General features: G+C 43.8%; 1 protein-coding gene across 2 annotated transcripts in view; it reads left to right on the top strand.

Annotated features, from left to right (window-relative positions):
* WSCD1 (WSC domain sialate O sulfotransferase 1) overlaps positions 1 to 14,704 on the top strand; it is a 54,116-nt gene extending 39,412 nt beyond the window's left edge. For both annotated transcript variants that reach the window (XM_090026154.1, XM_090026153.1), the window contains 4 exons: positions 3,684 to 3,861; positions 5,113 to 5,277; positions 8,531 to 8,731; positions 9,976 to 14,704. In XM_090026154.1, the coding sequence (XP_089882280.1) occupies positions 3,684 to 3,861; positions 5,113 to 5,277; positions 8,531 to 8,731; positions 9,976 to 10,328 (897 nt within the window). In that variant the 3' untranslated portion in view covers positions 10,329 to 14,704. The remainder of the gene's footprint in view (positions 1 to 3,683; positions 3,862 to 5,112; positions 5,278 to 8,530; positions 8,732 to 9,975) is intronic.
* Positions 14,705 to 17,099: the final 2,395 nt, after the last annotated feature.

Here is a 17,099-nt window from a genome sequence, read left to right as displayed (position 1 = left end):
TCGGCAGTTTTGTCACGCGCTTCTAGACTCAAGAAGATTTTTAAAGGCCTTTTCTAAAAACGTTAAGATCATGGCAGCTTAGCAAGCCACTGCAACAGAACTGGTGGAATTCAGCCCTGTGTATGCTCCACCAACCCTCTTAGCTTCTTCCAACCACTCTGTTCTTGACGTTTAGCTTCTCCCATATGTGCACGCACCTCCCACACCCACACCATAATTCCATGCAAATAGTTAACCATGAATAATTGAGTGTTCAGTCTGTTAACACTTAAGAAAAAACATTATTTCAGGTTGGAAAAATATTCAACGTGAAATACAATTCCTCAATCATCTTTTTTTTTTTTAAATATCTTTTTCAGGTAAGAGAAGAACATTTAAAAATATTTAAGTTGTTTCAAGTAAAATGCAAACATTAAAACATTACATCCCCAAAATGTTTATAAATACTGTGACATTTTCATGTTGGGGGAAGGGGGTTGACATGGACAATTCCAAAAATGGTCAGAAAAAAAATATATGTATCGTTTTAGGGATTACATTGTTATAATCTTTCAGAACGGTGTACTTAGGACATTTAAGCTACCCACAGTTAAGCATCACTGGCTCTGTGCAGTGAAGTGAGTTGGTCTTGTTTAGCAAGTTAAATGCAATTATCTGAGCAGTGGGAGAGCACAAGGAAAAGTCAACTTTGTTTGATTTTAATTTTTAATCAAATTCAAACTATCATTTTAAATCTAAAATAAGAAAAGGATCCTTTCTGATGATACACAAGATCCAATTCTAATCTCACCCAGGCAAGTGTAAGAAATGGACAATGATCCAGTTTTACAAGCGTTCAGAAACAGAACCGATGATGTGAACTGTTTCTCTTCCCACAGTTACCCTGTGGTAGCTGAAGCTAAGCCGGGACAAATTAGACTTGTTTCATTCGGGGCTAAACTAAAGTTCAGGTATGCACTAAAACCACAGCATAAGGAGGCCCCATTTCAAGTGAGGTTCCCATATCTAGGCACTAAGCACCATAAAAGCAAACACTGCATGCTTCTGGAAAAAACCAAGAGGTTATTATGGTTAGGACGAGTATACAGGGACAAAGCGCTGCCCTCCGTTATCCTTATTGTATCCCTGTAATACCAGGAATATTGTTGCGCCTGTGGTACTACAGATCCTCACTACTGGTTCTGGAATCCCTGGTGGAGCCCACATGGGCTGTTACTTCGATTCTTTTAAGAACTGTTCAAAAGGCAAAATCAAGAAATGTGCCCAGAATCCTGCACCAAACTGCTTGGTTTTGTATTTAAATGACTACTTATTATGCAGCAGCCTTGGGGACTCCCTCCCAAAAGATATGCAAAACGCCTCTTGGAAAACACTGTTGTTCTCCGACGTGTGAATGAATCAGACTGTGAAATGTTTCTTCTTGGCGGACTTGGATTGTTCCTATAAGTAGCTTTAGCACTTAATCTGGTGACCCCCTGCTTCCCACCCCCCCACCCAATCCTTTTTCCTGAAAATGGAATTCTTGCAGTCCAAGCTTCTTCCACACAAGTTGCATTAATATTAACTGAGCCATGATGCTTTGTATCAGCTGATGAAGTGATATTGTCTTTAAGAATGCCACGGGTGGATGCCTTTCTAAAAGCTGCATGTTGTATTTCAGTATCAAGTTATTGTAATTAGGGTTGTTGACTGCTACAAAGAATGCCCTATTTACTGGAAGAGAAGACAACCCCTCCCCATAATTGGATTCTATGCATGGCAAAATTCATAAAAGGTTATAATTTCTCAGGTACAGAATCTAAATATTGGATGTTTGCCTTGAATTTTTTTCCCCTCCCACAGCTATAACAGGGGAAAATAGATCTGGGGGTCTTTACTTCGTTTCCCCCCAACTTTTTTTCCCCTGGCAGCCCATTCGCCACCTCTTTACTGTCAGACCCTACTCTCCCCAAGCAGGTGGAAGTGAGGAGCAAATCTGACAACACTGTCCTTGAAATTTAACATGGCTGTAGCAATATCCATATGCTACCCATGCACTCAGTTTACCCACAATTGATGCATGTTACTTTTTTTGAAACTGCTGCAAATTCTCACACAGGTACTCCAAAACTATACTTTTGAGCAGCACTTTGGCACCTACATGTATGTAGGAGAAACTGTGCATGATATTGGGCCAAAGCCAAAGGTTTGTGATTTACTACATAGTTCACTGAGCTGGGTCCCACCAGAGTCAGCAGCATTTCAAGCCATGGTGACCTCACAGCTCAGCACTTCTTAATATGTGTGTGCACTCCAGTTGCCCCCTGTGAAGGATGCATGTGCTAATTAGCCCCCAGTCACAACTGGAATTGGGTGTTCTTGTCAAGTCCTGGGATTCTCCAAAAATGTATATGTATGGCGCAGGCCAACTTGGTTCAACTTCACCTCAATGCGGCTGGGGCCCCACTAATCATACAGGCCAAGTTGAGCGAAAGGCCAACAGGGGGATTATGGGTGAACTGTATGCAATTTTGTGGCTCACCATGGATGGAAAAAGAATCAGCAGTGAGGGGGGCTGTGCTTAAACGGGCACTACCATGTGGCTTATTCAGATGGGCTGCACTAATCTATCCTTGTGGTCCCTCCCTGCTGCTGGAGCCTAGTAGAGGCATCCGAGTCCTGTGGGCTTAGGCCTGCACGTAGGATGCCTCCCAATGGATTTGGAAGTATCTGAAATCCCAGAATGAGAGTTTGGGATGGAGGATGCTTGCTGGTTACAGCACTGTACATGGCGTTTAGAATGATTGAGTTCTTTCTGCTCAATCTATATGGTTTTTTAAACAATTGTATTCTACTCAATTGGTATGATTTGGAACCGATTTAGCTAATTTGATCTGGAACACGAAATATATTATTAAAAAAAAAAAAAAATTTAGGTTCTCATCAGCATCCTGGCCTCTCAGACGTAGCATTTTTGGCACCAAAAAGGTGTCAGGGCTGGCTCAGGCCCTCCCAATACTGGCCTGGTATTTGCAATACTCCAGACCCAGTGCCAGTTCCATACAGAGGAAACACCTGACCATTTTTTTTTAAGGGCCACAAAAAAAAATAAAAAAAATTCCCCATCAGCATGTCTGTCCTATGTGGACCATGTGTTTTAGAGTCATGCACAGCGTTGGCTCCATTTAATCAGCATCGTAGTTGATTTCCATTGCTGAGCACATGCTGCTTTTCGCAGAAGCTTTATGTTAGACATTGTATGTAGTGTGATTTCTTTGTATGCGTTATAAGGGAAAAGTATGTCTTCTATTCATTAATTACAAGAGGAAGGAAAACTATGTCTTGTATTTAAGTAAATATGGTAATTTCCTCTACTGCAGAAGTGACTGGGTGGAATTGTAAGGCCTAGGTTCTGTAAAATGTCAGAGCAGAAGACCACAATAGTCCTTTCCGGCCTTAAACGTTATAGCAAACAGAACTGGAAAATGTTTCAGTTGAAAATTTTCAACAAGTGCATGTTTCAGAAAAAAGCTATCACATGATATGGGCTCCAGCTCCAAGCCCACATGAAAAACAATGCGCAATCATTCCTTCTAGTTCCCTTCCAAAGATTTATGTTTGTTCCTACATTAACAGCATGCTCTGAAGATTGTTGCTGTTGTGGCATTTACATAGCTAACCATTTTTTTCTCCCCCCCCGATAGGAGTTTCCCCTGGCAGTTGTCAGCGGGCCAGAATGCTACTGCGGTTACCCCACCACACACTTCACACTTCACGACAGCATGGACAGGCTGTTCTGTAGTAGGCTGCAGAATATCAGCAGCACAGTCAAAGTGCCAAGAGAGGAAAATTATTGTCATGTCTACCAGACTCCAGTGCAAGGTAAAAGCTGTAACCAGTCAGTTCCTTACTGGGCGTAGATCCACGAAGTCAATAAAAACTACACTCATTTATATCAACTGGTCATAGAGGGGGTTAGCTGGCCCTGATGCTCAGAGCAAAAATTTCTGCCTGCCTCTTTCTAAATTATCCTTGCAGTTTCTGTAGCACGTGGTGACCAGTTTTTCCCCTTGGCTAAACTGTTTTGTGGCTTTATCATCAACTGCTGAAAAAAAAGCTTCTGTTTTCTGTCTTAGCAATGGCTTCATTTCAGTGCCAGGAAAAGCAATTCCTGAATGAATGGTTTCAAAATACTTTAAGGTTCTTTGCCATTTTCTCCCACCTCGTTCTTCCTTGTCGTGTCTGCATGGTTACTGATAACGTTATTCCTCCCTTTCTCATTGTGGTTCCAAGGGCTCCAATTTCTCCCAAAACTCCCAGGAGCAGGGCTGGGCAATGACCCTGCAGCTCCACTTACCCCAGTCTACTGGGCCAGAGACTCCACTCACAGCCCAGCAGAGTCCAGATCAGGGATCAGCCCATTAGCTGGCCTCCCTGGAGAAAAATCGAACTTTCCTATCAATTTTTGACCAACCCAGGACTTTCATATCAATTTTTTCCAATGATGGACACAGAGACAGCTTCCAAAATCTGGGACTGTCCCCACCAATCCAGGACATATGGTCACCTTACTTACCACCAATTTCAATTTGTAATGGTGCCCAAAACACCACCATTAGGATTCTCAAAGGCACCTATGGAAATTAGGTGCTTAATGCCAACTGGAAATAAATGCAAACTGCATTTTTAACGAACACGGACCCTTTTAAAAATCACATAGAAGAGGCTTAACTGAATTCCAGGAGGTGGCACTCCCTATAAAGCTTTTGATTTACAGGTATAATGGCACCTTCAGGCTTTCAGTGAAGAGCCAGGCTGCCAGGCAAATAGCTGTTAACAAACAATCATGAAGAAGCTTTTACCTCAACTTGCTGGCAAGTACAACAGTTTGCCACAGTTCTTCTAACAAAACGTTGCTTAACACAAAGCCAATGAAAACCTGTAGTAAGAATAATCTCTTTGGCCTCTTAAGGCTGAATTAATTTTTGGAAGTAGGTGAATCACTGCTGAAGTCAATTTAATATCCTGTGGTATAAACAGAAAAATGAAGCAGCAACCCAGGTAATCAATAGCTCTCAGTAAAATTACTAAGAGGACACTGTGCTAACAATGAAATACATTTTGTGTTTACAGACACCCGATGCACAGACAGGAAGTTCCTGACAACCAAATCCAAAGTGTTTGTTGCTCTGTCGAGTTTTCCTGGGGCTGGGAATACGTGGGCTCGTCATTTAATAGAACATGCCACGGGATTCTACACTGGAAGCTATTACTTTGATGGGACCCTGTATAACAAAGGTATTGTTGTCAGAGAGGCGCAACAACAAACGTCAGTTTTAATATGCAAATCTTACTTCGACCATGTACAAGCATTACATTTCTACTGGGAGAATCGCTGTTCTCCTGGTAGAAATAAGCAGCCAACAAGCATTCACTGAATTTCTCCCAGGGAAAAGTGCCCCTTTCTGGCAGATCTTCCAGGTCTCAAACAGGTCTTGTGAAAGAATTTCTGCTCCCTGACTCTTGCCCAAACCAAGGACTGCCGAAGTTTGGGGAAGGTGCTGGGGGATTTGCCCCACAGCTCCTTGCCTTTTCCCCAAACTGGGTAGTTCCTGGTTTAGGGAAGAGGTAGGGGGCTCTACTGGCCCCTACTGGCTTTCCATTGCTGTCCCAGCCACCTAGCTGGGCAGCAGGGGTGGGTACTGCATCACTTGGGGAGTGGGAATTGGGCTGAGGGAGGCTACCCCCAAGCCCAGCTCCTGGTCCCAAGCTTTAGATACCACCCCTGCCATCCAGCTAGGCAGTGGGGCAGGGACTACAAAGCCCAGCGATCAGGAATCAGGCTTGGGGAGGTTGTCCCCAAAGCCAGTTTCTGGGCTTCAAATGCCACCCCTGACACCTCACTGGGCAGTGGAAATGGGGATTTCAGAGCCCCAGGGGCTGGAAACCAGGGCCAGGGATGCTATCCTCACCCCAATTTTCCACCCCACAGGTTTTAAATGCTGTGTGGGCTGCTCAGCTGGGTGGTGCATGCAGTGATTTAAAATCTGGGAAGCCAGGACCCAGGGTGAGGAAAGCTGTCTCTGGCCCTGCTTCTCTGTGCCTCTGGCTTTAAGTTACCCCATGGACAGCCCATCTGGGCTACACACAAGGTGATTTAAAACCTGGGGGGCTGCCTATTGACACCTTGCCTCCTTTCCAGGCAGGGTAGAGGACTGACTATCCTCTGGAGGGCTGACCTACAGGCAGAAATAGCCCAGGAAGCAGCCCTGTAGTGCCTCCTGGCTGAAGACCTCACCTGTTTAGCTCTCTAGCCAGGGGACTTGAGCACACGTATGCTTCAGCTTTGGAGAAATTCTTGCCAGTAAAAATGAATTCCTGTACGTGGCCTTGTTCTGACACTTTTGTTTGGAATGAATAAGATTGTCATTAGTCATAAACATACTTGATAAAAATTAAATCTCACACAATGTAGCATAAAGGAGAGACTGGTTGAATAGAATACCAAAAGAAAAGAGCCGATTCTTGAGTATTTTCATGAATAAAAGGCTCGCTCTGATTTGTGAAGTCACAAATAGATTCCCAAGTGAGCATACTGTTTCCACCACTGAAGAAGGCAAGGTAGAGATGTACCTTATAGATTAACTGAATCAGAGATGCATGAGCTTCCATGAGTAAGACTTCCCTTTGATTGATGTTAATGATGATGGAAATTACGCCCGTCTTTTTTCATCACTGTTGGCTTTTCCTTGCGCACGTGCGCACACACCAGCTTTTTTAGTCCTTTCTTCAGAACTGGCCTATAAAAATACATTTTTAGCAAAACATTTGCTAAATTTTGGGATGAGAATTTAAGGCACCAGAGGATGTACAGTAAGATTTTCTAGAGCTGATTAATGATTTTGGGTATCTGCTAGTAGTAAACATTTTTCTGAGGCTAGGGGGTGGGAGGGCCAGGGAACAGGCTTTCCAAAAGACATCTCTGATTACCCAGAAACAGAGGCACAACAATCACAACTTGCTCTGGAAAAAAAACTTGGCCTTAGGCACTTTAGTCCCATTTAAGTTGTTACTGCCTCCCTTGACACTCTCACAGGTAAGGTACAGAAACAGTCTAGATGTAAGGCAAGTGCTTATCTAGTTGTATCATCATGTTCAAAGAGTAGTCATCAATGCCTCGGTGTATAACTGGGAGGAGGCATCACAGAATTATAGACAAGTAGGGCTGGAAGGACTTCCAGAGGTCATCTAGTCCAACCCCCTGCCTGAGGCAGGATCATCCCTATTGAAACCATCCTATACAAATCTGTTGGCTAACCTATTAGCAAGCCTACAATCAACTGACACAATGGCCAATGTCTTCCTGATGCAAAGGTTGTTAAAAGTCACTCAAGAGATCCAAGGAAGACAGCCACAACCTCCCCCCCACCAACCCCACGAGAGAGAAAGGTAAAAACCTCCCACAATCTGTACCAATCTGACCCCATGGGGTACAACTCTTTCTTGACCACAGATATGGCAATTGACCTGTATCAGAGTGGAGGGACAAGACCCTTTCAGCAGGAACCTCTGCATTTAAGCCCCAGCGGGAGCACTGGCACATCAGTCAAAATCCCCAGCCCTGGCCGCAGCTAGCACCCAGTGTTTCCAAACAAAGCTTAAAAAAAAAACCCAAAAAAACCAAAAACAAAAAAAAAAAAACCCCAAAAGCCTGACAACAGCAACCAAGCAAAGGCCAGAAGTATGAGAAACATTCACAATATACCAGTGGCACAGCTATGCCTAGGTCATCCCAAGTGGGATTCCCCAGGGGTGATGACACCAATATGACTAGAGTAACAGATACTCTGGAACACAGGATTAGGATTCAAAGGGGTCTTGATAAATTGGAGAAATAATCCAACAGTAGTAGGATGAAATTCAAGAACAAATGCACAGCACTGGGGCTTTTTAGCTTAGAGAAGACTGGGAGTGGGGAACTGGATGATAGCTGTCAAATACAAAAAGGGTTGTTATAAAGAGGATGGACAATAATATTTTCTTTGTCCACAGTGGACAGAATTAGTCATATCAGTCTTAAACTAAAGCAAGGGAAATTTTGGTTGGGTATTAGGAATAACCTTCTAACTGCAAGGGTAGTTAGGCACTGGAGCAGATAAACAGAGAGGGGCTGTCAAGTTTTTAAGTGCAAGTTAGATAAATTCACTCCCAGGTTGGGATGCAGGAACTGGACTAGACGACCTCCTGAAGTTCCTTTCAGCCCTATATTTGTATGTTTAGGCATTAATTTTGAGGCAGCAAAAAGGTGGTCCCGATATGGCATAGGCTATTACTGTGGCAGAAAGCGAATCAAATAATAAGATGAACAACTCTCCATCAAAAAAGCCAGGAGCAGAGTCCAAATCTTCCAATCCTCAGTCTGATGCCTTAGGTAAAAAACCGCATTGTCCCTCAGTTTCATCCAGATTTTGCACCATTCTAGATTCTGCTTTATAATGCACAACCCGGCCGTGTTTTAAATCTTGTAACCACGTGTTTTAAACAAAACCAGGCTTCAAAGGAGAAAAAGATCACTGGAGAAGCAGAAGAACTATCTGTGTGAAGACGCACGAAAGTGGCAAGCGAGAGATTGAAATGTTCGACTCTGCCATTTTGTTGATAAGGAACCCGTACAAATCTCTCATGGCAGAATTCAATCGGAAGTATGCCGGCCACTTGGGATACGCCACAGACCGGAACTGGAAGAGCAAAGGTAACCTCCCACCTGTTGCTAACCAGCGTCTACACTAGGCTTCAAACAAGCTACAAACGCAAGGTACTCCTGGTGAAAGCCTGATCTGAAGTCAGCGAGAGCTGCGGTTTGAATTGGGTCTTAAGCAAAGCTAGGCCTCCACAACCCTCAGGTCTGAATTTTAGCAATCCTTTAGCAGCAAGCTACATGCCCCGTCACAGGGCTCCCGCAGCACTAAAGCTCTAGTAGCGACCACGGGATTTACATCTTGGCAGAGTGAATTTCTCTTCAGAAGTTAATACGAGTCTTCTTGAATCTTTGCCCAAGCACACGGCAACCAGTTTCTGTTCAGTGGGTTTTGCACAAGCACACGGTGACCATTTGGAAGCTGGTCAAGGAGATTTATATCAACTTCTGAAGTGTCGAGGATATGATAGAATCCAAGACTTTTCTGGGGGATATTTTAAAGCATGTCACAGGTGTTGCTGTACTACAGGTAAATAAAGACCAGGGTACATGTGAAACCTGTGTTCACTGGCCACATGAAAAGATTTAATGATGCGAGCATGTCATTCCCTGTTTGGTGCATGGCTGACAAACTGGATTATATAACACCTGTGTCCTCACAGAATACACCGGTATGTTCAGACTTTGCCTCCTGTGCATCCCAAGCACTATAAATTAGGGATTGGCAAGCCACACAGACTTTTTGGGGAGGGATCTTTGACATGGCCTCTATTCATCCTAAGTCCATACATCCCCTACAATGAAAAGATTATTCATTTAAAACTAACCAACCACGAAAAGTATGTTACAAAAGGGAAGTCCTTAAATTAAGGTCAAAAGGGCCTTTTTTTTTTACTGCCATTTCAAGCTAACGATGATCCAATTGCTCCCTGAAGTTTGTAGGGACACAAATTAGAGCAGGGGTGGTCAGCCCGCAGCTCTGGGGCCACACGTGGCTCTTCAGAAGTTAATACGAGTCTTCTTGAATCTTTGCCCAAGCACACGGCAACCAGTTTCTGTTCAGTGGGTTTTGCACAAGCACACGGTGACCATTTGGAAGCTGGTCAAGGAGATTTATATCAACTTCTGAAGAGCCACATGTAGCTCCAGAGCCGCAGGTTGGCCACCCCATAATTAGAGCTAATACCACAGGACCATTATTTTCCCCATCTTTGTAATACCAGGAAAAAGTTTGAGAAAATAGTTGTAGTATGACTAAAATCATCTAATTTTCCCCCCATCTTTTCCCCAATGTTTAGAATGGCCAGACTTTGTAAACAGCTACGCATCATGGTGGGCCTCTCACGTCTTAGACTGGTTAAAATACGGAAAACATCTTCTTGTCATTCACTACGAAGACTTAAAACAGAACCTCATCCCCAAGCTGAAAGAAATGGTGGAATTTCTAAATGCGACTGTGACAGAGGACCGGCTGCTGTGTGTTGAAAACAACAGAGATGGGAATTTTAAGCGGTCAGGTGCTAGGCAGAAGGATTTTGAGCCATTCACCCAGGAAATGAAAGATCTTATCGACAGGTACATCCTGACAGTAGATGAAGCCTTGAAAGGAAGAAACTTCACAGGGCTGCCGAGAGAGTATGTTCCAAGATGATATCCCAACAGCACTTAGCTGTGCTTAAAAATTTTTTTTTAAAAAAAAAAAGACCAGAGCTTTATAGCAGCAAAAGCAAAGATGCTCATGGAGTCTGCTGAGGAATGTAAATTCTCTCCACTCTTGGATGTTCTTCAGGGGCACTAAGTGCTTCAAAAGGCAAGCAATGAAGGATGGAAACTGGGTTATAAACCAAGGCAAAAGCTATTAGTGTCCGCCTGTGTGTCCTTCCTTATATAAATGGCTAAGAATTTAACAGTTGTGCGCTGCTAATTCTGGAAAAGGGTTCCTTCTTCTTATCCTTTCTGCCTACTAGCAATACCTGCCCAAACTAGCTTGAGATTTTGCAGTATTTCAATTTGGGAATTCACATCTATGTAAGAAAAAAAAAAATCCACAAAGACTGATAAATATTTTTACCCGATCATTTAAGAAAATTAGTTGCTTTCTTCTTAGAAAAGGTTTTCCCTCTCCCCTTCTCCTAAATCCTTTTGGTCACCGTCCACTCCACCCTACAACCTCAAAGTAAACTTGTGTTCGTATGATTTGTGTTGGGGAGCAGCGGAAAAAAGAAATACGTGTGCAGCAAACTCTTCTCTGGACAGACAAAGCCTTTGTAAGGCTTACTTTAAAAATCCAGGCTTGGGCTGACCCACCGACTTGTCAAGTTGCAGCGTTGCATGGTGGGCCTGCTTCAAGACTCACTTTGGGCTTGGATCACAGTCTAGGACCAACAGACATGCTGGAGGAGATATTACTGCAATCTAGCGGGGTGTGGGCAGACCCTGTTTCTCTGGTACACATGCTGAAGCCAGTTCTTCACCCTTTAGTGTGTTGCCAAGCTTGAGCAAGACAGGAAAGAAGTCCTACCCGGAGGAAATGGGGATTTGCTGTAACAGGATGAAAAAAGCTCCACGATATCACCCTTTCAATCCAGCCTCCAATCTAAAGACAGACCTCAGGTTTGGCGAGGGCCTTATACATACCCTTAACAAGGTTGGGGAAGTTGCCGGTGAGTCTTATATCCAAGTCCAAAGTTTACTGCCTCCACCGGGTCTCCCCTCCATGGGAGAATCAGGATGGGTCTGGCGAGCCAGTTGGTCTCAAAAGTGAGCCAGGACTTGTACAGTTCTGAAGAGTCAGGAACCTGCTTCGTTACAGGAAGGAGATCCAGAGAGGAACCAAAATTAAGAGATTAAAACCAGCCAAGCGTGAGAATTGGGGAATGGATCACAAATGGCCTTGAGGAGAACAGAGTCCTTTGAACAAGTACAGCTGACAGGGACGGGGTGTGAAGAGGACTGCCTGGCATGCTGACATGCAGTATGCACACTGGTCTCTTAGGCAAAACATTTTTAAGGTAAAAGTCTTGTCTACGTGTCTAAGCTCTATAAACAGAAAGATTAAGCTATTCATTACTTTCCTCAGGAGTCATCTCTAGCATTTTAGTGCTGTCATTTAGCATTAAAGGTGAAGTAACTTTCCTTCTGGGATAGTGGATAGTGTAGTTCCAGTATGTAACAATGGTGGATGTACACTGAAAGGTGGATGGTGCTTTATTTTTTTCCTTAATCCATCATTTCCCTACAGTCATTATGTTCCATTCTTGAACATGTGCAGTCACATGACACCAATTAGCTTCATGCATTTTGATGAGACAGCCTCGCCTGAATGGAGGCATAAAACCATCATCCTCAGTGTTGGCAGGAGCCACATGTGAAGCTCAGAGACATTACATAGCCCTAAGTGCTTTGGGGTTGTGCCTGAAACTGCATTACTCAAGAATGCATTGTTCACATTTAATTAAAAAGAAATCCTCAAAAACCCAAGTGAAAATATTAATTTTAATAAAAAACAATGATGCAGTTTATATGAAGGGAGCTGGACCTCCTTTGAATATGTACCATTTATGCTTTGAAATATAGTAAATCAAGCACACTCCAGCTTGTGTTATACGCAGTTGTCCGTCTGTGTTGTGTATGCAATGGTCTTATTTCGTTCCTACTCTAGAAAATGTCCTTGTATCGTGAAACCAGCATTCAGAATCCCATCTCCCCTAGAAACAAGTAGATGGATGCTTCTTGCTTGAAGAAGAGAGAAAATCTAGTTTGAAACGGGACAAGGAGAGTCCATTCTCCACCTCTTATTCAGTTTTATATCAGGACCACCCCTGTTGTCAGGAGCCTCTTAAAAACAGGATGCAGATTACTGGTCAAAAATTTTACCCTATCCTTATTTTATGTATGGGGGAAACCATGGCACAGAGAGATTAATAACTTACTCAGAAGTCTTCTACTGATTACTCATTCCAACGGCTCCTCATTATATCCATGACCATATCTAGCTCTCGATAGAGTAACAGCACCGCTGATAAAGAAAGAGCTGCAAATCTGAAGATGACTTGGGTAGGAAGTACAAATTATTCTTTGCTCACAAGCCTGAGACAGTAGAAATAAGTCTCTGTGCAGATCAAATGCCTCGCATAGGCCCAAGTGGTTTTCTTGTAGTTTAGAAACCTTTAACTCCCCACTTCTACCACGAAACAAGCTTTTCAGCTGCAGCGGTGTTTACTGAGAACACACATGCAGCCAGGTAGCACAGAATTAATGCAATTCTGTTTCAAGTTGTGAAAATGATGCTGCAAGGCAGCTCTATAATTAAGACTGTGCCGGTAGTGATAGTATAAACCGCATTTTTCGTAACGGTTATAACAACCATTTTTAATTCACATCAGGGCAAAAGCAAGCATAAGAAAAAAGTGATGAACCTAGAAGCAATTGTAAAAATCAGTTGATTATAAGAAACACTGATTATGTACAATTCTACAATGGGGGAGAAGCTTACTTTATGTAGCAAAAATGTTTACATTTCCTAAATAAATAAATTAATAAATTATCCTCTTCATTTCAGCGAAGACAGATAAACAGAGCTATGATCTCCATGGCTCGCGCTTTGCACTAAAGTAGATTGCACAGAGTTCTGCTAATTCAGACTGGTAGTAAGTTGTGCTCAGTTTACACTAATATGCACGACTGCGTGTGGTGCAGGACAACAAGGAATCCAGCCCATGAAATCCTGCAAGCTGGGCTCGGTTCTAGTTGCAATCAGGGACAAGGTGCAAGTCTACCCTGCCCGATTTACTCTGGCCATTTTATGCTATTCCAACAGCAGAAAGGAACAATCAGCTGTCTCTGGAAAACTATAAAGCTTGGAGTGTTGTTTGTTTTAGATAACATTTTAGTCCTTATTTTTAGCATTGTCCCCACGACAATCAACACGCCAAAGGAGAACAAATTATGCAATAGTAATGAATGCCTTAAGAGACTATACATACAGCTCAATACCTTTCAGTAGCCAAGGTAAATTAAGTGGTTATTTATCAACACAAACACTGAAACACACACTGAATTTTGCCTTTATCACTGACTGAAGTCAATCACAAGGAAATCCAATTTTCAAATTGACACCAGAATACCCAAGGGAATATTTTGACATCCACTGAAAAATTGCTTTTTGGAGTTCTGATATATGGAATGTGTTCATCCAACTTCCATCCTCGTCTCTCAAAACTTGCTGATATGTTTAACTCCATGGATAGAAAGAGTTTCCTTGCCTTGCTGAGACTGCTGGCGCATCTAAAGAGCTTCTTGTATGTTAAGGCCGGGTCAAGACCCTAATTTAGGAAAATGGATTTACTATTATATTAACAGGGCCTGAATTAATTTTTACTGATTTCCTCATCTTTTGGGGCATAACTTTATGAAGCAAAGACATCCCAACACACACGCAAATGAAAGCATTCTGATCATTTCAGCTCCCTAAGTGAAGAGAAATAATAGAACAGTTAAAACAGCTTTCATCCAGAAGTTTTCTAATTATATGAGCATCCCACAATGAAGTCTCTAGGTGGCTAAAATTAGGCCTAAGACATATGAATATGCAGTAGTGTTTTCCATGCCAAAGTTTCAAAAAGTAACAGCAGTTAACCAAGCCTTAGTCAGGAACTACACCGTGTGCATATGTACTTATCACAGTGTTAGCATAGCTTTTGCAAATGCTGATTTTAATATCATTTCAAAAAATAAACCAACAGTTTGACACCAAAATGCTCCTCATGCCAAAATGCATTATTTCACACATTCCAATAGCTTGCTATTCTGGGAGTGTACAATTAAAATGACTTAGCTAGTGAAGCTGAAGAGGACAAATGTTGATCCAGGGCCTTGGCCCCACGGTTATCAAATCGGTAGGTTCTTACGCCTTACAGCATTCACACGGGTGTCCTGTAGTTTTATTTTTCTGTTTATAAACATCAGAGCAAGAGGAGCAACTCAGGGAGCACGGTTTGCTGTTGCCCTGCACCTTTCACAATCACAAATAGCAGCACAAAAAGGCTAGGTGCAGACATTCAAAAAGCCCAAAGGTGGAATCAAACTACTCAGGTTTCTCTGTGCTACAGAGACTGGATCAGGAGCAAAGGGAACAGATGTTCGCCCTTCAGTGTGGGGTGGGCACACAGATGCTTGCGCTGGCTGAGGTCAGACGGCAGGGGGCATTCCTATAGGCCTCCTGGAGGGGCATCTCTCCCCAGCCTTGCCCCTACCAGCAGCCAGCTGTCAGTGGCAGCAGGGGGGGCAGCATCCGCCAGCTGTGCCTGCTCTAGTCTGGGGGAGGACCACAGCTGGGCCAACACAGCAGGGGCCTCCACTCCACCCGACTGCTGCTGCCCAGCTCTGCTGACAGCCCTGTGCAGCTCTCAGGCCTGGCTCCTGCCTGCCTGTAACAGCTGAGCTGGGCAATGGTGGAGGGGTGAGAGGTGGGGGAGCAGAGACCCCCCACTGTGTGCGCCCAGACTTGAGCAAGCACAGCTCAGGGTGCCCATGGGGTGGGGGCCACTGCTCCCCCTCCTTCATCACCCCTGAATGATTCTCAATCCTGGATCCTGTTATAGCTCTAACATCCCAGGGGCAGGGCAGGGCTGGCCCAGCACTTGCTGGGAGCAAATGAGTGCATTCAAGGCTAGCACACTGCCCTGTGGGGGGAGGGAGGGGAGGAAAAGGAGGGCCCCCCACAGAAGGTGCTTGGGATGTGGGCAGACTGCAACCTAAGTTGAACTGGGAGAAGATTTTGGTGCAGAAGTTTGATAGACCGGTGTAATCTAAATTGATAAAGTTTGATATTACATCCATCCAGGCCCATCTTCAACCAGGTTCTGCCATTTTTAAACCAGTCTGTGCATGCTGAACTTCTGATCTGTTAGAGGTTTAGACTGGCTTCCCATCACTTATACCAGTTTGTGTATAATGTCTGTACCTAGCCACTGAGTATAAAACAAAACGGGATTAGCATGCCTGGGTATAAGACAGCAGCCTAGAGTTACAGTCCTCATCTGATAGTTGCTTTTCCTAATAGACAAGACCTGACTAATAAAAACAGGAAGTGGAATATGGGATCAATACACCACTCAGATATTTTTATTTCAGAGCCCTATTCTTGCCATATCTACTGCAAATGCTATCATGCAGAGTTCAACAGTTCTACCTATATGCTCTTCTGAGAGGGAACTATTACAAATAGGAGATCTAGGCTCCATATATAGTCAGACCTAGAGTACAGCACAAAAAGAGTGGGCCACCTGCCTGGGGTAGCTGTGCTTCTGATCTCCTGCTGGTGATGGTGTATCTTCGTTCTGTTTGACTGGAATGAATGTACCCCACCCTCAACCACTTTGTTGCCCCCCTGGACATTGGGTAGGTGCTTCCTTGCCAGCTGCTTCTGCATACGAAACGGATCAAAAAACCATTAAAGTTAATGAAAAAACTCTCACTGACCTCCATGAATGCTGGATGAGGCCCTATAGGGTTCAAACAGGGAAAACAGTTGCATCTTAAGCCTTTTGCTACATCATTTTCTTGTTTTATGGATGACTAATGAAGTGCAAAGAGTTTACTTAGGATGTGTGTCAAAGGAATGAACTATCTTCAGGGTTAGGTTAGTGTTCCACACACGCTTAAAATTCCCAAAATACCATCAAGCTGTGTTAAATAACAGACTGGAGTCATTACAGACAGATGCCAACCTCAGAAATAATTGAATATCCCAAGAGATTGATGTCATATATCTTGACTTCAAAAAAGCTTTTGATCTGGTATCCCATGATCACCTCTTGGCCAAACTGGCCAGTTGTGGCCTTGGCTCCGCCACAATCCGCTGGCTGGGAAATTGGCTCCGTGGTCGGACCCAGAGGGTTGTGATTGATGGCAGTCACTCATCGTGGTGCCCTGTGACCAGTGGGGTCCCTCAAGGCTCTGTCCTGGGACCCATACTGTTCAACATCTTCATTAACGATGTGGACATTGGAGTCAGGAGCGGACTGGCCAAGTTCACCAATGACACCAAACTTTGGGGCAAAGCATCCACGCCAGAGGACAGGCGGGTGATCCAGGCTGACCTGGACAAGCTCAGCAAATGGGCAGACGAGAACCTCATGGTGTTTAACACTGAAAAATGCAAGGTTCTCCACCTTGGGAGGAAACACCTGCAGCTTCCTTATAGGCTCGGCAGTGCTACGTTGGATAGCACTACAGAAGAAAGAGACTTGGGGGTCATCACTGACCACAAGATGAACATGAGCCTGCAATGCGATGCTGCGGCTAATAAAGCGACCAAAACGCTGGCTTGTATCCATAGATGCTTCTCGAGCAAATCCCGGGACGTCATTCTCCCCTTGTCCTCGGCCTTGGTGAGGCCGCAGCTGGAGTACTGCATCCA

The sequence above is a fragment of the Crocodylus siamensis genome, chromosome 13 (assembly GCF_052110815.1).
Source record: "Crocodylus siamensis isolate JL-2025a chromosome 13, ASM5211081v1, whole genome shotgun sequence".
Taxonomy (NCBI): Eukaryota; Metazoa; Chordata; order Crocodylia; family Crocodylidae; genus Crocodylus; species Crocodylus siamensis.
The sequence above is the reverse complement of the archived record's forward strand: the minus strand, read 5'-3'. Positions and strand labels throughout refer to the sequence as shown.